At 43.0% G+C, this 21,288-nt stretch overlaps 1 protein-coding gene across 1 annotated transcript in view; it reads right to left on the reverse strand.

Moving 5' to 3' along the window:
- Positions 1 to 2,028: 2,028 nt before the first annotated feature.
- The window catches only part of AFG2A (AFG2 AAA ATPase homolog A), a gene marked incomplete at its 5' end in the record, with an annotated part of 266,725 nt that continues 247,465 nt past the window's right edge, over positions 2,029 to 21,288 (reverse strand). The window contains one exon of the mRNA XM_081091172.1: positions 2,029 to 3,022. Within this exon, the coding sequence (XP_080947298.1) occupies positions 2,846 to 3,022 (177 nt within the window). The 3' untranslated portion in view covers positions 2,029 to 2,845. The remainder of the gene's footprint in view (positions 3,023 to 21,288) is intronic.

Below are 21,288 nucleotides of genomic sequence, written 5' to 3' on the forward strand. Positions count from 1 at the left end.
GGACACTTTTCAACTTTTCTTCCCTGACGAAATTACTCCCTAGTATTTGGTGCTTTTCATCTCTATTCAGGTTGTCTTTTACTACACACCCCCACAAACAGCATATATTATTCTGCATGCCTTAAGCATTAAATATTATGAGTATTCTTCTGAAACATTCTTTTTGTTCTGCAGCTCTAGTTTTTTACTGCCTTCAGTACTGCATCGGATGAGTATTCCACTCTTGTATCGGTGGATATTAGGTTGTTTCCAGTTTCTTACTACTTCCGAACAATAGAGCTAAGATTTTCTGATTCATTTCTTCATTGAACACCAAGAACTGTTGAGTTACAGGGTCTTCCACATGACTTGACATGCCAGTTGCTTTCTGAAGTGATTGTACCATGTAAGCTCCTACAGCAGAGTGGGGGGCCTTGGGATTATAAACTCTGTAGGCAAGAGTCCTAGCTGTTGGAATCTCCTGTGGCCGGGCTGAGGATCTATTCCTCCAACTAGTGCAACTGCTAGTCATCCCAAGGATATTTCTAGCTCAGACACATGCTTTCATGTTAATTTCCAGGCTTTGAGCTTCTGTATCACAAAAGTCTTGTGAATTCAAATCCTGAAGCCATGGTCAGGCGAGTCCAGTTGGAATTCTCAGAGGGGCCTTTTTTCTTTGTTAATCCAAAGCACAGACCAAGAGAACAGAGGCTCCTTGAGGTCTCCCTGGCCAGCAGGAGGATTTCTTGTCTAGTCTGTTTCTACACTGAAGGTCTTTAAAGATCTGGCATTAAATATGAGGCTCAGTTATAACTTCATGTCATACGGGCTGAAAGGTCCAAGTGACCTTTAACATCTGAACTCCTGGCTGGCTGAGATGGCCACCTTCCTCTTCACCACCCAGCTTGCAGCCCACAAGCCTGTGTGGGTTCAAGTTTACTGTTCTGGTTTTTATTTTATTGGCAATGGAGTTTAATTTTAATGTTCAGGCCTTTGGAAAACATTTTTCTCTTATTCTCTTATGCCCCAGTACTTGTAGGAAAGAAGTTATGCTGCTCTCATAAGGGAAAATGGGAGCAAAAAAGTAATTTTGAGGTTCTATTTGTTTCAATGTTTAAGCCTCATTTTCTACATCAGCGGAATCCAACAGAATTTCCTAGGGATGGGAATCCTATATAATAAAAGGGTAATATGCAAATGGATCAAACAGCAGAATGACCGGTCACTATGATGTGCACCAACCACCAGGGGGCAGACGCTCAAATAGGAGCTGCCCCCTTGTGGTCAGTGCATTCCCACAGGGGGAGCCCACTCAGCCAGAAGCTGGGCTCAGGGCTGGCGAGCATAGTGGCAGTGGCGGGAGTCTCTCCTACCTCTGTGGCAGCACTAAGGTTGTCCAACTTCCAGCTTAGGCCTGCTCCCGGGGAACGGGCCTAAGCCATCAGTTGGACATCCCCTGAGGGCTCCCGGACTGCAAGAGGGTACAGGCTGGGCTGAGGAACACCCCCTTACCACCGAGTGCACGAATGTTGTGCACCAGGCCTCTGGTGTTCTATAATGCCTTCTGTTCCATATGGCGGGCACTCGTCACCCGTGGCTGCCAAGTGCTAACATGTCTGATGAACTAAATTTTTAATACTATTTTAGTTAGAGTTTAAACTTAAATAGTCACATGTGACTGGTGTCTACTATATTTGACAGCACAGTTCTAAATAGTAGTAATAGTTTTCAACCCTCTGGTGATTTTATGTACTAACAAACCACTGAAGTCTGGGAACAAACCTTGCAAATCTACTTCTGATAGTTACAGAATGAAGTATTTGGACACGACTTCAGAATACCTGCCACCACAAAACTGTGTAGCCCCATTATTTTGATAATCAGGTATTTCTTGCCTGACTTGTCTTTCTGGGGATTTTCAAAGATCTACAGTGACCAGGTTTAAGTGCACTTCTTTCCATTGCTAGGAAGGTAGGGAATCAAAGTCCAACAACTTTTCAAGGATATTTATGGAGTACTCAAGCGTTAAGAAACCTCAAGGATAAAATAACCAGAAATATAAATAAATGTATTTAGAATGCAACATGAAACAGTATGATTGAGTATACAATTTGGTTCATCTTTTAACTGAAAAGTTTATTGGTGACTGAAAATGTGTACAAGTTAATACATGAACACTTTATACGATTCATTTCTAGCATTTGATGAAAAAACACCACCAAGTACTGCTCTAGGACTGGACTGGGCTTATATTTTCAATTTTTTAAATTTTTAAAGGGCATTACAGTATATGAAGTGACTCTTATTTCTTTGTTCTTTAACTGCCATAAGTATAGATTAATGTGGCTGAAACAAAAATGCAGGTATGAATATAATGAGAACCAGTATGTATTTGGAAACAAGGCCACATAAGCTTGGCAGGTGCTTCTGGCCATTTCATTGTTTGGCCTTCAAAAATAAAGATTTGTAAATATTTCCCACCATGCGTCATCCACATGAATTCTCTCTGTTCTTGTATAAAACTGATGCCCAGGTTTGGCATTTAGGAATGCACTGAAATGGGCTCTGAAGTAAGAAAAGCATTTCATGGGATGAAGGAACCAGGTCAAAAGTGGAAAAGCTAGAAGTTTACATTTTAAAACTCAGCACACATTTCCAGGTAAAACTGATTTAAACCTCTGTCCTGAGATTTCCATTTTATCCATATGATTTAAAATGTCTACAAGAACTGAAGCCCCTTAATTCCAGTCTACAAATTTCAGACATTTTGTTTCTTAAGAATTTCTTTTTTTAACATTCTCAACACAAAATTTTAAAACGAAACAAATTAGAAAGCATTTTTAGCATAATGAAGGGGTATGTTTTTTCAGAGTGTATGAAGCCCACTCTTCTCTTGATAATCATCATAGAAACGTCTCAGTGACTCGGGAATTCTGGGCGTCACAGTGCTCAAGGCTTGAGTGAAATGTTTTTTCCTGATGCATTTGGCTGTAATGTCTTCTTCTAGTGCCAGAAGGGCGGCCTCTCTACAGAGGGCGATGACCTGAGGGGAGAGAGAAGGCAATCAATATTGGCTTTTAGAAATGTAGTATTTCGGTGTAAGTTCTATAACTATAAGCACATTGCTAAACCTATTCCACTTACATTTTCAAAAGGATAAAAAGTAATCACCTTCATTCCCAAACAACGCATTAAGTACTCAGAACCAGGAGCAGCAACATAATCAAGATAACGGCCCTTCCTTGCTTACAACTGTAAAGGTGGAACAGACCGGCTGGCACATTGTCTCACGCAGGACTATGAAGGATGAGTGTGTACGTGTGGCGGGGCAGGGAAGGAGGCACTAGAGAGAGGTCCGGCTCATCAGCACACCTGGCCACGTACAGAATCGCCACATTCCTTTCAGCCTTTGATGTATTACCAACATGTAAAAGCATTTCTTTATGTACATCTCTTTAATGAGTTCTTAAATCTCGGGAATATCAGATCGAGTTGTCTCTGTTTACTTTGGAGAGCTGCGTTAGAACAGAGAAGTGAATTCTGTTTACTCAGCCAGGGAAGCTGAAAGAATGGCAAAGAATGGGGGGGGCAGAGTGGGTGGTGGGGAACCGGAAGGGAGGCAGGTTCAAGTCTCGAATCCTGAAATGTGTTTTTAAGCTCTCTACTCGTCAGACAGCGGAAGCAGGCTGATGGCAGTGTCATTCTAAAGACACATTACTGTGGTGAAAGGGGCTTGTGGGATGAAAAGAGAGATTGTGATTTTCAGGGCAACAGGGAAAACAGTGATTGATACTGACTGCGCCCTTCTATCCGTAAATGAAAGGGCCAGCTGAAACGCATTTGTCCAGCCATTCAGCATATTTTCTCTGTTTGTTCACTTATTGAAAAGGCTCCTCTGCTTATGCTGGGCTAATGGCTGCCAAAGCAATTCAGTCCCTTTTTAGGGGATTTAGCAGCATGTTTTTAGGAAGCTTTCAAAAAAACATGCATAGATTTAGGTGGCTTTGTCAAATTACGACAATGACACTGTTAATTCTGGGCTTCATTAATGAGCACTGAAGTTGACTGCCAAGGTTCTGCATGTTAATGCTTTTCCAGAAAGAGTGGCTACCAACTTGAGGGAAAACATAAAACTTCAGGGATTAGTAAAACACCTTCATCACATACCCTGATGCAAAAAAAGTTATTTTGAAAATAAGACATGATAAATAATAAGCACGGTAAGAGAGTGTGGAGTGCCCAGCATGGTAACCTAGCAATTCAATGGTCCCACTATGTGCCAAAGAGAACTGGGGGACCTCCTTGAAGGGCCTCAACCCTCCCACCTTCCTTCTGAGCAGCACTTTCCTCATCCGGGTAAGAATGTGAAGCACTGATTATGAGGCTAAAAAGTCCAAAGAAGGTCCAGAGGGGAGGAGGCAGAGAGGACTGGAATTTCTGCTGGCGGCGGAGTCCAGCCCTCTGACAGTTCAGGAACGTTCCCACTGCCTTGCTCCCTCTCAGGCTAAGTGGAGTAGAGAAGCCATCACTCTGGGCATGCCACGTCTTGCACACTTCAGAAGTGAGACTTAGCTCACAGAGCATCGAATGCTGCGAACATTTACTGAGTACATGCCACGTGTGCCAGACAACTACTCATGACTGTGCTGACTGACTGCTATGTGACCAGTGCCCCAGGTTTTGTACAATGCAGTGATCAGCTAATGTGAAGTCTCGATGGGAGCATGGCAAATGGAGTGGCCAGATGAGCTCGTGCAGGGAGGTGGTGGTGGGTAGGGAGTAGGGGGTGGAGAGGTTGGTTGAGTTGAGGAAAGGAGAGGTGACTGAAAGGCTGCCTGGAGCCTCTCAAAGTTCCTGGAATTTGGTTCACAGAGCTACTTGGTAGGTGATTAATTCTGCTGGCACATGTGAGAAAGTTCACAGTCTAAGCGGCTTCCTCTCAATACACAGAAATAAAACTGGAAGAAGAAATGACTATGCTCCTGTAATTCCTGGATTCTCAGGTAGTCTGACGTGTCAAGGTAGAGCAGGTGGGTAGTTACAGGTCATTGAGGCCTCAAAGGCTGTCCTTGGGGTCAGCTCCCCTAAGTAATTTCTCTTTGCAGGTCAGCTTTTCTTCTTCCGTATCTGCAGCTATAGCGTTCTCTCTAATCGGTAAATTGCATGTTGCCCTAATGTGGTGGCTTCCATGGCAGTGACAGAGGGGCCTAGGTGGTGAGATGTGGTCAGAGCAATCACAGCCACTTGAAAGCTGGATGTCTGTAACTTGAGGCCTCTAGTGTATGTTAACATTTGAGAAATTCCCTGTAATATTTAGTACTGGCCTGACCCTTATTTAACAATTCCATCCAACCTGGAGATCTACAAATCTGTGAGATACAGAAAACTTGGACAGAGTTTTGACGAGAGTGCTGAGAAATGTGTGGATTAGGCACAGATGACCTTTAGAACCTTTGAGAGACAATGACAAGGGAAACAGCGGCAGAATCCTGGCCTTCGAGGACCGCCCAGGAAGGTGTCCTCCTGGGTTTGCAGCTGTTTGCACTTCCAGGGTGGCAGGAGGACTACCTGAACGCAACACTTTGCTTTGATAAATGTCATCCTGCTTCTTTTTATTTACAAGGACACCCTGAAGAACCAGCCAATTAGGCAGTCCTTTCCACCACTTTTATTTTCCTATAGTATTTACTTAGCAATACACAACCTGTAACTGAGAGGAAATAGTACACTACTCATAACTGACCAGTCATGCTTTCGTCAATCACACCTACTGAATAGCTCCTTTGTGCAACACCTAGGTGAGGCCTGGTGTAGCATCTAGAGATGTCCAAGACACAGTACCTGTCTTCTGATGCTCCCAAACCAGGAGGTATAGATAGCAGCTAACTTTGGTGGGGAGAGAAGGCAAAGTACTTTGGTGGGGAGAGACGGAAGGAATTAGTGCTTCATAAACCGGAGTGGGAAGGACAGAATTTAGATATTATACAAGGAAGGAAAGGGCATTCTGAGAAGAAGGAATAAAGTGAGCAAAGAAATGGCAAGATGGGGAAGGAGACGACAATGGAGAACTAAAAGTAAAAGAGTAATTCCATAAAAAAAGGGGGGGGGCACTAAAAAGAGAGCAAGGATAGTTTTCAGAAGTCACGAGGGCCACAATGGCAGCGAGGGCTCGTCAATGACAGGCATCTCTAAAGCTCTCACTGACTTCACAAGCATCTGATGCACAAGCAGCGGACAGAGCACCGCTCCTAAAGTTCCTTTGTTTTTATTTTCCCCATGAAAGGGCTTCTTGGTAAAAATTCCAAAAGGAAAAGCCTTAATGGTATTGCTGGTTCTGACACAATGAAGAAGACAGGTTGAAAAACAGGCGTATTTTTGGGTTCTGTTGGCTCTGGGGTCACGGTTTTGGTAGGAGTGCCAAGAGACTGTACTTCCGAAGGAAGGTGCCGCTTTCCCGCTTGCTCCCATGGCCCATGCCAGCATTCCCCTTGAGCTATTAGTGTCTTTCAGAAGAAGTATTTCTCATCAAATAAGTTTTAGGTAATCGTGTTTATACTGTTTCCCACGAAGCATGGTAGACTTTTAAAAATTTTGTGAAGCCTAATAATGATGATCTGCTTAATTTTTTTTAACCCAGTGTTTCCCACAGAACTCCCCCCCTGCCCTGTTCTTGGCAGAAAAACCTATAAATGGCCATTGTTAGAGTTATTGGGGATCTTTAGCACAGACTCTAGGAGGTGCTAACTCCCACCAAACAACTCAGTCAAGGCACAATGTGACTCTTGCCTGCCTCACACCTTTTTTCTTTTGCTCTCCCCTATTCCAGAACAGAGAGAAGAGGGAAAGGGCTGAGCAAAAGACAGAGGGCCAGTCTGTTTAATGAGGTCAAAGGGCAGTGGCCACAGCACACATTTGTACTTGGAGATATAAACAGTTAGTATATATTTGTTGAATTGAACCCAACAATTCTTTAATTTAAAACAAGTTTTCAAAAAGTGTGTGCTACATGCATCTTTCTCATATCAGGCCCATATCCTGTAATATTTTCACTTACATTTCACATGACCTAGACTTTGTCAGTTCTCCTGTGATGGATGTTCATCTTCAGCAATGTTTCATCTGAGGCACTACTGGGACCCTAGATCGTCCTTAGAACACAAATGAGGACTTCCGGCAGGAATGCCTGTGTTAGTCTAAGAGAAGCTTCCTTGGGTATCAAAATTTGTTACACAGGACAGAACATTTTTGCTGTGTTGTCATGGGGGAAAAGTGTCCTGTAATTGAGAAAGATTCCCGAAAACGTGCCAACAATGCAGTAATATGTATATTGGTTTAGAGGACTGAAATGGAAGCTTTGTTTAAAAAATTTGTGCAAATGGTGATCTACTCTTCCACTTGATGAAAGTAATCTGGCTCCCATTAGTTGCTGAGGGATTTTCTTTTCTGTATTAAACTTTGAAAAGGGAGGGTCTTTTCTGATAAATTTGCTAATACATCTCTGAGAACGAATACTATAGAAACTGAGTAAAAGGAGCTCCAGTTTAAACTAGGACCTCCTCATTACTTTCTCAAGCTTGTAAGAGAACCTACTGAGATGAGTATATGTATACGTATCTACCTCTCTAAGAGGCTACAGACACCACACGCCCCCCTTCTGCTGGCATCATATTCAAAAGCAGACGGAGTCGGGGACTCCACGGTGAGGGGCTTCAGCCGAATTTCCCCCAGGAGGGCACAGAAGAACCTCACTGAGAAGATGTAGCTGAATTGACAAACTGGAATCATGGGTTGTCTGGAATGTTAAACTAACCTGTTTACAAAGAAAACGCTGGACACTTGAGCACCTTACTTCTCTGGCAAAAAGGGTTTTGGAAGCTTTTCCCTGACCCTTCACCATCTTGTCCTCTTCCCCACAGGCTGCAGGCTAGATCATTTAAATAAATAGGGTGCCTTTGCCCTTAGGCTGTAAAAGCAAAAGGTTTTGGCTGCCTCTGTAAAGCTAGGTGTTATGTTGTGACCAAAATATTGATACCCGAACTTAAAAGAATATATATGTGCCTTGCTGCAAAGGTGAAATACTCTCTGCTTAGGGGAAATAACGAAGGAGACAAAAGATTAACAGTGGTCCAAGGTCTCGCGGTCAGAGCTCGACTAAGACATGTTGTTTCTGTGGCCATGACACCCATTTATTTGGTGCCAATGTGTCACCAATTCTCTTTCCATTTGTTCAGCAGTAATAATAGACCTATCAGATTCCTGAAAAATAACATAAATAATAGAAATCCTCAAAAGAAAGTCACTGAAGGAAAGAGTAAGTGACTGTTTTCAGTGATGCAAGGACCCAGGAGGCTGGATTTCATGCTGGGCTGACCCCCTCTGAGAAAGCAGTGCCTGTAGGACACCACTTAGCCGTGACTGGATTACGGGACGGCCACGCTCATGAGGGTGCGAGCAGCTTCCCAGGAGGAGGAGGCTCTTGACCACTGAACCTTGGGAAATCTAATTACCTCACTTTTAAATGCAAAAGCGCAAAAGAGGCAATTGTGCTGAATTCTGAATGCCATGAAAAGTAAGAACAATGTCTTATTTCACTGAAGAAGAAAAAAATGAAACCTTTTGTACATAGCCTACGGTTCGTTCCCATCCACAGACAAGGAGAACTGAAACAGGTGGGCCAGCTTAGTAACACAGAAGCAGGCTCACTACAAACATGGAAATCCATATTCTTTCTAAGCAGGCAGTAACCGTTTTTTAAGACGATGTGATAAAGAACAGTAGTCAAGGCAAAGACTGTTTGTTTGCCAAAAACTAATCAACAGGCAGGAAGACCTGCAGTGTTGGGCAGTGTTCTGAGCACTCCTCCTGTGCGTGGCTACCTGCCCCGTGTCCTCAGCGTCAAGGACACCACCTTCTCTGGCGCACTGAGACTCTTTTCCATTTCCAGACAAGGCCTGGGTAGTATGTGTACTTTTCTCCTGGCTGTGAACAGACTGGGACAATGGCAGCAGCTGAGCACCTGAGAGTGCAGAGGATGTAGGCCTGCAGACGAGGCGGGGGTGGGGGGAGGGGAGCTGGGGGCAGCTGGCTTCCAACAGGGACACTGCAGTCCTGTCCCATCCTTCAGCACTAAGCTCCTCACTCCCTCTGAGATGAGCTGCACCCTCCCAGCGGGGTGGAAGGTAACAAAGTTCTGAAAGTGGCTTAAAGCGGCAGGGGCAGCCTAGCTTGGTTCTATCACTCCCCGCCCCTCTCCCCGACCTCCAGCCCCTTGCAGGCACAGGAGCCTTCAGATCTGTGGCCGAAGAGGAGGCTAATTGACAGGGTAACCTTAGGTGAGGAGGACAGAGACTGTGAAGAGCAGGGTTCACGTTCCTCTCTAATCAGCACACCAGGGCTGCTGAGAGGTCCACAGGAATGACAAGTGCACCCTATGGGGTCTATGCGCACAGGACATGGCCAGCATGGGCGGTGAGCTACCTAGGAGGGTGTTAGATGTGGAGGACTGAACTGGAGGGGAGAGCGGCCAGCCATCCTCGGGTGCGCTATGTGCCCTGGGTGCATGCAGAAGCAGAGCTGCCCTCCACGCCTGCTCCTGCTGTCTGGCGGGAGGAAAGTGCCTCCAGTGAGGCCTAAATGTGCTTTTCAGCCTCTTTGTATTTCAAGTGCACTAAATAGCTTTAAAGAATCTACCAAAAGGAATGGGCTGCAGTGCTTGAAAAAGTATTAGGTATTTTCAAGACAGCGGTTTTGTTCAAAGCGTCCTCTGTCTGGAACACCTGTGACCTGTTGAGCCTAATTGGGCTGCAGCTGGCCGGGACATTATGTGCCAGCTGCCCACGGCCCCACCTTTCTTTTCACTTTCCCAGCCTGCTACCTCCTTCCCTGTGTGGGGATGGATTAGAAGCCAGGGAGGAGTGGTAGCCTGCTGTTCCAGAATAGCTTGCACTGGAGGTGCTTAGGAAGGAGGCTACCTGGGAGATTAGGTGTTCATTCTCCCGGCCCCATTGAGACCTGCTCAGAGGTGGCTGAATGGTGACCGAAAGAAGCCTTAGAAGCTGAGAGTCACAGTGCGGCAGATGAAGTCCAACTGTCCCAGGCAGGAACCACGAGGGTGCCCAAACTACCCAGAAGGCAGCTCAGAGGGAAAATGCGGGCCAGAGAAGGGAGTTCTGGGGCGGGGAGGGGAACAAGAGGCCCTTACTTAAAGTCCTTTAAAATGCCACCTCATGGAAAACTTTTAAGTCATGATGCTAGAAATGAGGATTTGGTAGGACATATTTAAGAAATTACCTAAGTATTGCTCTTGGGCTACATACATTCCCTTGAATTGTCTGCAAAATAAGATGATGATGATGAATCCTTCTGGGATTATGTTAGGGTCATACTGTCTAGCATGCTATACACAGTACTGAGTCAAAAGAAAACAAGAATTTCTGTAAAGACACATTCAAAGGCAGTAAAAAAGAGGGGGAAAACCCTTGGTTGCTTACTTTTCACTGATTTAAAGTTATTTTGAGGTCACTAAAAATATAGCTGAGGTATATGAACATCCTGTGCATAACCCTTCATTATTTTGGCATGGAGAAGCCCATAATAATTTTTACTTTTTAAAATTTACAAATGCATCAATCATTCCATGGAGCTCTGGGGCTGGAAAGATCAGGAGTTTTTATTCTTACTGTTTCTAGAACCATCTGCACCTGTGGGAATTTTAAATGTTTCTAACATTAACTGAACCATAATAAAATAAAAAGGAGTATTTTTAGTTTAGAAAAGAACTGGTATGGGAATGAAGAGGATGGGAACCAGGGCAGGGAAGGAGAGGGATGAGAGGAAGGATGAACAGATGCTGAGAACCCCCTATACCAGCCGTGGGCAAACTACGGCCCGCAGGCCGGATCCGGCCCGTTTGAAATGAATAAAACTAAAAAAAAAGAGACAGTACCCTTTTATGTAATGATGTTTACTTTGAATTTATATTAGTTCACACAAACACTCCATCCATGCTTTTGTTCCGGCCCTCCGGTCCAGTTTAAGAACCCATTGTGGCCCTGAGTCAAAAAATTTGCCCATCCCTGCCCTATACATTCGTTATTCTAGAAATCTTTATGACAACTAGCAAATTCCGGGCCCTGGGGATATAGCAGCCAGGTCCCTTTCCTGGAGCAAGGTGTGTGAAGTCCCGGCTAATCCATTTATTTTCTCTCCAGGTTCATAGTGAAGGTTTCACTGGGAGGCACAGCCTGAGGCAACTTCATTACCGCTCCACCCCCTCCCCAAGCCTGACTGCTTGGGTCACTTGTTTTATGGTCTGGCAGCCACTTGTACTATTCGCTCACATCACAGCTGTCAGGGTGTAGAGCTCTTTGTGGTACATGTCTATTTCCCTCACTAGACTAGGACCTCCAGCCTTGGCCTTGCTCTCCTCCCCAAACATATCAGGTTAGCATGCCCCTTGACCTTTGGGAGTCCACAAAACAGTCCCCTGCGGCGGTCTTCTATGAACTGAAATATAAACTAATTTTTGCTTTAAAAAAATATGTATGTGTGTATATATATACAAACACTCAGTTCCTGCTGTGATAACTAACTGAAGCCACACTGTCTATTATGGACTAAAAAAAGCAAACATGTCTGGGGCACAATGGGTCATTCTAAATAAAGAGGTGTATTTGTGAGCCCTTGTGGAACTAATGACCAAGCTATGACCAGAAGTTACTGGAGTCATGGGATAAAAGCACTTAGGAAGGGGAGAGCTTGAGGCTAGCGCCCAAGCAAAGAGAGAAGAGCAGCACGGACGTGTTCTGGGGAGAGGAGACCAAGCAAAGTCCTAGCTGCTCTAGGGCTCCTCTCCAAGTCTGCAGGTGGTGGGAGCTGGGGAGGTGGTGGCTGCCAGAGGTGGGGCATTAAAATATGTTGTTTTATGAATTTAGTGTAGCCTAAGTGTACAGTGTTTGTAAAGAATAAAGTCATGTACAGTAATGTCCTCAGGCCTTCACATTCACTCACAACTCTCTACCTACCCAGAGCAACTTTCCATCCTGCAGGCTCCATTCATGGTTAAGTGCCTTATACAGTTTTTAGCTTTTATACTGTATTATTACACACCTTTTTTATCTTTAGGCATGTTTGGATACACAAATACTATTGTGTTGTACAGTAACATGCTATACAACAGCCTTATAATCAAGGAGCTAAGGCTCTATCATACAGCCTAGGTGTGTAGTGGGCTATACCATTCAGGTTTGTGTAAGTGCCTCTATGATGTTCACACAATGACAGAATCACCTAATGATGCATTTCTCAGAACTGTCCCCATAGTAAAGTGGCACGTGACTGCACTCCATTCTGGGAGTGCTCAAAGAACCCAGCATCCCAAGCTAGACGAGATCCAAAGATGTGAGTAAATTAAGCACAAGAGAAAATGATGTAATCAAGAGACTCGGTAAACAAGGGATGTAGGGGGCTGGCTGTCACCAATGTAACACAGCATAGTGTTTTATAGCAAACATTTTTGTATAAATAGGAAGAGTACATGCTAAAATAATAAAAATACAGTATAGTGAATACATAAAGGAGTAACAGTCATTTATTATCACCAGCAAGTATTATGTACTGTACATAATTGTATATGCTGTACTTTTATAGGACTGGCAGCGAAGTAGGTTTATTTATACCAGCGTCACCACGAACACTTGAGTAAATGTGTTGCGATGGCTGCAATGCCACTAGGCAATAGCAATTTTCAGCTCCATTATAAGCTTATGAGACCACCATTGTATGTGTGGTCTGTTGTTGACAAAATGTTGTTATGCAGCACATGACTGTATTTGGGGTTTGCACATAATGCAGTACCTTTACACCTAGAGTTTTCTTTGAGGAGGAGAGTATAATCAACATATTCTATCTAATAAAAGAGCAATGTGCAAATTGACCATCACTCCAACACACAAGATGGCCACCCCCATGTGGACACAAGATGGCTAGCAGGGGAGGGCAGTTGGGAGGGATCAGACCTGCAGGGGAGGGCAGTTAGGGGTGACTAGGCTGGCAGGTAAGGGCAGTTAGGGGCAATTGGGCCAGCAGGGGGGCAGTCAGGCGTCGATCAGGCTGGCAGGGGAGTGGTTAGGGGGTGATCAGGCTGGCAGGCAGAAGCGGTTAGGGGCAATCAGGCAGGCAGGCAGGCGAGCGGTTGGGAGCCAGCAGCCCTGAATTGTGAGAGGATCAGGCCTAAATGGGCAGTCGGACATCCCTTGAGGGGTCCCAGATTGGAAAGGGTGCAGGCTGGGCTGGGGACATACCCCCACCCCCTGTGCATGAATTTCGTGCACCAGGCCTCTAGTAACATTATATTAGTTTTAGATTTACGCCATAATGATTCGATATATGTATACAGCGTAGGGCAAAAATAGGTGTACAGTTGTGTGTGAAACTTTATTCTTGTATTATTATTCATTAATTATTGTATTATTTTCCATACAAATGGTAAACCTACTTTTCCCCCACTCTGTATATTGTGAAATGACCATCACAATATAAAATCCATCACCACACAGTTACAACTGTTTTTCTTGTGATGATTACTTTTAAGATCTATTCTCTTAGCAACTTTCAAATATACTCCCCATTATTTTATAATGTTTGTACCTTTTGAACCCCTGCACCCATTTCACCCACCCCACTCTCAGCTCATTACAGAATGAGCCCCTTTCTCTCTTCTCATTCTCCAAGCAGCTGCAGGCTGGTTCAGCCTGGTCAGTAGCCTTGCTTCTTACATCTAAAATCATTTTAAAGAGTATGTCATGGTGTTAATGCCTATCTGTGTTAAATAGAAAACAATTTGCATCTAGCTAGGGGGCATCTAAAGATAGGTCCTGATGAGAAACATGGAGTATACCACTAGCACATGACAGAGAGTGAGAATACCATATAATTATTTATCTTACTCTTATTTTAAGGATGTCATTCTCATTGACAACAGTATTGTCCTAAAAGAAAGAAAGCTCTTCTTCTCCCCTAGAAATGGATTTATATTAAGTGATGTCACCATCAAATAAAATATTCTAGAACACCCAGGATATATTCACATTTCTTCTTCATTTCTCCCTTCTGACTGATAATACTTATGTTGCTTATAAGCCATTTGTTAGAAGCTAACATTGTATTACTTTGTTTTAAATTCAGTGTCATTTATTACATAAACTGGATGCTATTTCAAGTAGTACTTCACCAGTTTTGTGTGCTTATTGAACGTACTAGTGGCCCGGTGCACGGATTCGTGCACATTGAAAGGAAACTAATTAGAAGAAACATTTTAATATTGCTATTTGCACTTTCTCCCTCATTGCCTAGGAGCTGGGTGGTGCCATTGCTGGTGGCATCTGCAGGGCAATGGGGACCCCCGCTTGCATCTGCCTTGGCCTGGCACCGCCCGCTCACCTGCTCCACCATCCCACTGCGGCCCTGCTCTTGTTGGGGCCCATTGGGGCCGGCAGCGCCTCCACTGCTGACGCCCGCCATATTTCGCGCTGCCCCTGATGGTCAGTGCACGTCATAGTAAGCGGTCAAACTCCCAGTCAACTGCCTGCCCGAGGGGACAATTTGCATATTAGGCCTTTATTATATAGGATAATAAAGATTCTTAACCTAGGATCCATGAATATCTAGATCAGTGGTTCTCAACCTTGGCTGCACATTAGAATCACCTGGGAATCTTTTTAAAATCCTGATTTCTGGGCCTCATCCTCCAGAAATTCTGTTTCTTTGTTATGGGGTGGGGCCACATCATTAGTAACAAAGAAACAGAATTTCTGGAGGATGAGGCCCAGAAATCAGGATTTTAAAAAGATTCCCAGGTGATTCTAATGTGCAGTCAAGGTTGAGAGCCACTGATCTAGATGGATCTAAGAATATACTGAAACTCATGAAAACTTTGTAAGTATTTTTCTAGAGATAGTCCAAAGCTTTCATTATATTCTAAAAAGGAACCATAACTCCCAAAGGATTAATAAACACTGAACTATAGTAACTATATTTCAAACTGTAAATCCTATGAATGCTTCAAATAATATCTATATTTCCCTTCCCAGATGACTTAGGCCAGAATGCAACTTGTCTAGAATTAGCCCAGTACAGGAATTACACAATGGGGCTGATCACAGTTAAAGGCAGGGAGTTCTTGCTTTCTTAGACCTTCCTCTTGTACCCTAGGAAAATTAAACAGCTGCCCCTACATATAACTACATGCTACTGAGACCTTTATTGACATGAAGAAGAATCTAAAGACGTATATCCTATTTCATTTACTATCATGGCAGGGGGAGCTATGGTAATAAGATACTAAGACCGCAAATTTCAACATACTAGTTAAGGAATGCAAAAGCCAAATTCCTAAGATTAAATTAGAATTTACAAGTGGTGCGGATTAAATGTGTGATTTTAGTTAACCCATGAGTTTTTAAATTTAAGGGCATGTTGTTTGTCAGGTGGTGTTGTTTTGTTGTTGTTTTAAATTGATTTCGGGGGGGGGGGAGGGAGGGAGAGAGAGAGAAAGAGAGAGAGAGAGAGAGAGAGAGAGAGAGAGAGAGAGAGAGAGAGAGAGATATCAATGATGAGAGAGAATCCTTGATCAGCTGCCTCCTGCACAACCCCTACTGGGGATCGAGCCTGCAACCCAGGCATGTGCCCTGACTGGGAATCGAACCCGGGACCCTTCAGCCCGCAGGCCGACGCTCTATCCACTGAACCAAACCAGCTATGGCTGGTCTATCAGTTTTGATATTTAGAATAACATCACATATGAGGAATTCAGAAACTGAGGGACTGGCTTCCTTATCTGCAAAATTATATGGTCTGCTGCTTATAAGGAGTGATACACACTTTCAGCTTTATTCCCTGGGTGTCCACTGAAAAGGGAAAAAAAGAAATCTCTAATTTTACTAATTTGAAAGCCAATAGTGAGATACAGCTCTTGCCTTTTAACAATAAAAAGATATGTGATACAATGAAAAGAAATTACAAATACTTGTAAAAGTCCATCATTGACAGGACAATCATTTTCAATATAGTTATTCTTAGGCCAGGTCAGGGTGGAGAATAAGGAATGACTCGCTTATGAAAGCTTTAGCCAAAACATGCATTTGTTTTTCTTTTCTGATCGTTAAGTCCAACCCTTACTTAATGACTACAAAACCTAAACATTTCTTCTTAACTACTATTACCCAAACTCCTTTGCAAGAACTATAATGAGAGAACAAGATTTGTGTCAAGGACATCATTGGAAAGAGACCAGTAGGTATTTCTAACTGAACAGAAATATTTCAGAGATGAGTTAACTGGACACAAGGGAATTCTTCAATGGAAACTATTTTGCAATCTTAGTCTATGTATTCTCTACCAAGAATGATGAAATATACATACAGAAGCACCCAATACTGTTGAAATGGGGAGAAAATTGCAGTAAGTGCCAAGAATTTCCTCTGAAGGGCTATGCTTTCTCTTTTGGAAACCTAGTCACTAAGCTTCTGATGGGCTACACCTTGGTGACAAGCACCTCCAAGTTTTAGCATGCAGGCATCCAACTGGAAAGCAAACTACACCACCTTTCACATGGTGTCTTCTGTGCACATTTTACAATTACACTGAAGAGTGTGAGCCATGAGAAATTCTGAATTACTTTACAGGTCCATCTACTCTCCCATAAAACTCTGCTCTCTTTGAGAAAAAAACAAACAAACACAAAATCAACATTTCTATGTATGTACTGTATATGTGTATATACACACTCATTTGCAGAAACAATATAAGTTCATGGGCATGGCATGAGTCTAAGCACTATACTAAACTACATTTTACCATCAGTAGTACTGAAGCCCACTATTTATGAATCTTTCAAAAGTTAACTGGGCGGTTACGAGCCCATCACTTTGGCAACAACCCAGCAGAGCTGTGCCTTTAACAAAAGAATTTGTAATAAAACGAGATTTTACATGCTGAAACAAAATATTTTGAAACATCTTTCTGCTGATTGCTCATTTTGGTAATATCTGTGGAATTTAAAACCCACACACACAAACACAAATATTCCCATAGATTATGTTAAGTTTTGGGTTAACCTCAAAATTATTAAATTTTTATATCAATCTTTTAATGAACACTTTTGATTTAGTTTCTTTAGGAAGAAAACCAAGTTCTGAAAAGACATTAAAGCGCACGGCCATCCTGGGAAGTGAGGAGGCTTGGAAGGGCTGGAAGGGGAGGTGATATGAGGCAGGCCTGGGTTGGCTGGTTGGGGGAACGAGAGGATATAAAAAAGGCCCTTATTCCTTCTCTGCATAGGTAAAGTTTTGTTGCTTACACACTGCTTCCTCTCAAATACTGTCTTGGCAACACATTACCTCAGAATGTTCTGTAGAAAAGGCGCCACTTTGGAACCTGTGCCCCTGCTCCCTGCCAGCCACACTTCCGGCATGTACCCAGACTGCTGCTGTGGAGCCAGTTGGTTCTAGCTGCCACTTTCTAGGGCTGTACTGCTCATTAGATTCCAGATAACTTTTGGGCTGTACAACTGGTTTCTAGGCCACAGGTATCAACCAAATACGAGAAGGATGAAAAGCCTCAAGGCCATTAGTCAAGTTCTCTCAACTGATTATGGAATCTATAGGAAAAATTAAGGCTGTTCATTCTGGGTGATGATTCCAGTACAGGTCATGGTCAAAGTTTGAAGTTATCTTTGTATTAAATCCATTTTCTTTTTTGGCAACTGGAGCAGTCTCAATGAACATCAGAAGAGAAAGCAAATAAAAATTCAACTGTTTTGTGTGGGGGAGGGGTCATAAATAGCTAATAGACTACAAAGCTAAAGTTTAGAGCTGTTTAGTTTGGAAGTTTGTGGAAATTTTATTTGGAGACAGTCTCTAAATTCAATTAAAGTTGTGCATGTAACTGGAAGTGTGTGTTGAGAAGGTGGAAGGAGGGGCATACTGCAATGGATGGCATTCCAAGTGGGGAGAGCTCCGACTCATGCTACCAGGCTAAGTGGCTGGACAACGATTTGAAGTGTCTTCTGTAAACCTGCCCAATTCCTACTCAGGAGAATAGAGAGGGGAGAGAGACAAGATTGACATCTTTAAAAAATATTTAGGGGAAGAATATTACCTCTCCCCCCTATCTCATTACATTGTTGTTTTTAAATAGGGAAAATTCAAACATATGTAATAGAAAGAGTAATGTACAGTGAACACCATTCACCTGGTACCCAGCTTTAGCAATGATAAACACAAGGCGAACCTGGTTTTATCTACACTGTAATCCTCACCACCAACACTGCGCTGAACTTTTTGAAACAGATCCCAGAATCATAATATTTAATCCATAAATATTTCAACATAATAGCTCTAAAATAATGCTTTTTAAAAAAGCATAGCATCATTATTCTAATTTCTTAATATTATCAATATTTAGTCAGTCTTAAAATTTTGCCAATTATTTATAATTGTATTTCACAGACAATTTGTTCAAACTGGAATCAAGATAAGATCTACACATTGAATTTAATTAATATGTCTCAAATCTAAAGGATATCTCTCTCCTTCTTTTCCCTTACAATTTATATTGAAGAAACTGGATCATACATCCTCTCTCGTTTCCATGTTCTTTATTTTCCAACAGTGTCCCTGTGGTATGATTTAACATATTACTCTGTCTGCTGCATTTCCTGTACACACATACTAAGATCTAAAGGTGTGAGCAGACTCAGGTTGGATTTTTTGGAACAGATACTTCACAGGTGACATAGAGATACATATGGTGTCTGGCTACCCTTCTTTTTATGGTTAGTAGTCACTTATAACTGCCCAAGTCCTTTTACTTCATTAAGGGTTGCAAAATGGTGCTATCCTATTTCTGTTATTCCTTCTTCATTTATTGGCTGAGATATATTTATTCATTTGTTTTGTGGCTGGGAAGCTTTCCACAGCCTATTGCCATCTTTTAAGATAAATGTTGGCATACTATTCACACTTTTCTTTACCTTGCCTTTTCACTTAACAATTGAAAATCACTTAATAGGTTGTAGAGAGCTATTTCTCATTCCTTTTACAGTTGCATAGTTTATTCAACCAGGTCCTCAGTAATGGGCATTTGAGTGGTTTCCAGTCTTTTGTTTCCTTTTAAGACTTATTTATATGTCAATCAAAGTCTAAAGGCAGTCAAATAGGACAAAAGTCAAATCCCAACAAAAGAAAGAAAGAAAGAACGCATGAATGAACCTGGGAAGATGCTCCTACTCACTTTAGCATGGATATAATTCTAGGGATACAGAATTATATCCTACCTTCACGCATCCTAAATTTAGAAAAGATGAGTGTTAGAAATCCTATTTCCTGCGTCCTTTTGCCTGTTCTTCCCATTTTTCACATTGCTCTGCTTCAAGCAGCCTTTCAAGACCTCAGCCTCTGACAGCTCCAGTCAGAGCTAAAGAATGACCTGGCTTTTCACTGAAGCCTGGCTACTGGAGCTGACTCCCACCTCCGGTGCTCACTGCTGCCACCAATATCCTGCTGCAGGTAAAGGAATGGCAGTGCTCACAGGGCTGCCGGTGGGACCAAAGTCAGCTCAGATTCAGCTCCTGGGCTGTCAAGAGTGGTATCATGGGCTGGAGAAGTGAGGATAGGGAAAGGAAATTCAGGACTCCTTATTTATCCTGGTAATTCAAACCAGTGTGGTTCTCCTGCATTTTCACGTACATGGTAATGTGCTTCTAATTCTCAGAGGATCACACACTCACATTCACCGACTATTCTAATGTAGAAGTAGTGTTCTTGGTCCCTGGTTTCTAGTCTTTACCTATGACCTCTCAAAGAATGAACCTACTCTCAGGCCTTCAAATACTCACCTATGTACCTTTGACACATTCATCTTCCTCTCAGGCATCTCTCTAGGAACCTACAGTCCAAAGTGCCCAACTCCAGATGAGTCATCTTGACCTGAAAACTGCCTGCCCCACTAACTCATCCTCAGTGACACACCTTTCTCTATCGTCCAGGCTCAAACCCTGGGAACACATCCCTTTTCTGTTATCTCATACCACTTAATCTGACCATATTTCCTGTTTTCTATATTGATTTACCTGGAGTCATGTGAAATTCAGAAATGACAGTTATATCCAAGAGAGTCTAATGCAGGGGTGAGCAAACTTTTTGACTCGAGGGCCACAATGGGTTCTTAAACTGGACCGGAGGGCCGGAACAAAAGCATGGATGGAGTGTTTGTGTGAACTAATATAAATTCAAAGTAAACATCATTACATAAAAGGGTACGGTCTTTTTTTTTTTTTTAGTTTTATTCATTTCAAACGGGCCGGATTCGGCCCGCAGGCCGTAGTTTGCCCACGGCTGGTCTAATGAGTGGGAAGTGGGTGGAGGGGACTCCCTAACAGCTGTGCTTGGTTCTTGGCTGCACCCTGGGGAAAAACCTGAGAAACCCTGTTGGCCTGCTGGTCAAGAGTGTAGATATGTGAGATACACTGAATATGTGCAAAGCACATGCCTAGGAAAACCAAGACCCCAAAGGCCAGGACAAATCATCCCTGATGGATAAGTGGAGTTGATTTCGTGGGCCTGAGCCCTCTTAGGAGAGAGAGCAATCACATGTGAGAGGGGCTTAAACCACATCCTGGCAGCAGCACTGAGGGACTGGGTGTGAGAGCCAAAGGATGAAGGTGCCATGGAAAGTTGTTCCAGCCCTCCTGGGAAGGAAGGGTTACAACTGTTGATCTCGTGAGTCTCTACAAGCCAAACCAGGACCCGTGATGCAGAAAACAGGTTTTTATTGAATAAAAGGAACAGGAATAATTTAGCAGTTGGCCAAATATGGAGATAGCTCTAGAGACAGTGAGTAAATGACCTTATGACAGGATTTTATTCAAACACTGTAAAGACAGCTTTGTTTACATAGTAAGAAAGAACTTTGAATATGCTTCCCGCTCTCTTCACTTGTCCCTGCTTCAGTGGGTTCCTAAGACGCATCCTACTTATGCACTGGACTCCATTCCTTTTTTCCTACACCAAGATTTGCTGCTGTATGTATCCCCCACATAGGATCAACTTTTCCCACCAGCATAAAAATATGCCGTAAAATATATCTTAAAAACAGTCTCTCCCTTGTCACACAAATCCATCACCAGCAGAACTCCTGGGAGAGACGTATTTATCTGCCTTTACTACTTGCACTCAAATTCACTCAGTGAAACTCAGACCCTACACAGGATTGCTCTGTCAAGTTCATAACTCAGGGGGGTGTTGGGAAGAC

This window comes from Myotis nattereri, assembly GCF_964212035.1.
Source record: "Myotis nattereri genome assembly, chromosome: 5".
Classification (NCBI taxonomy): Eukaryota; Metazoa; Chordata; class Mammalia; order Chiroptera; family Vespertilionidae; genus Myotis; species Myotis nattereri.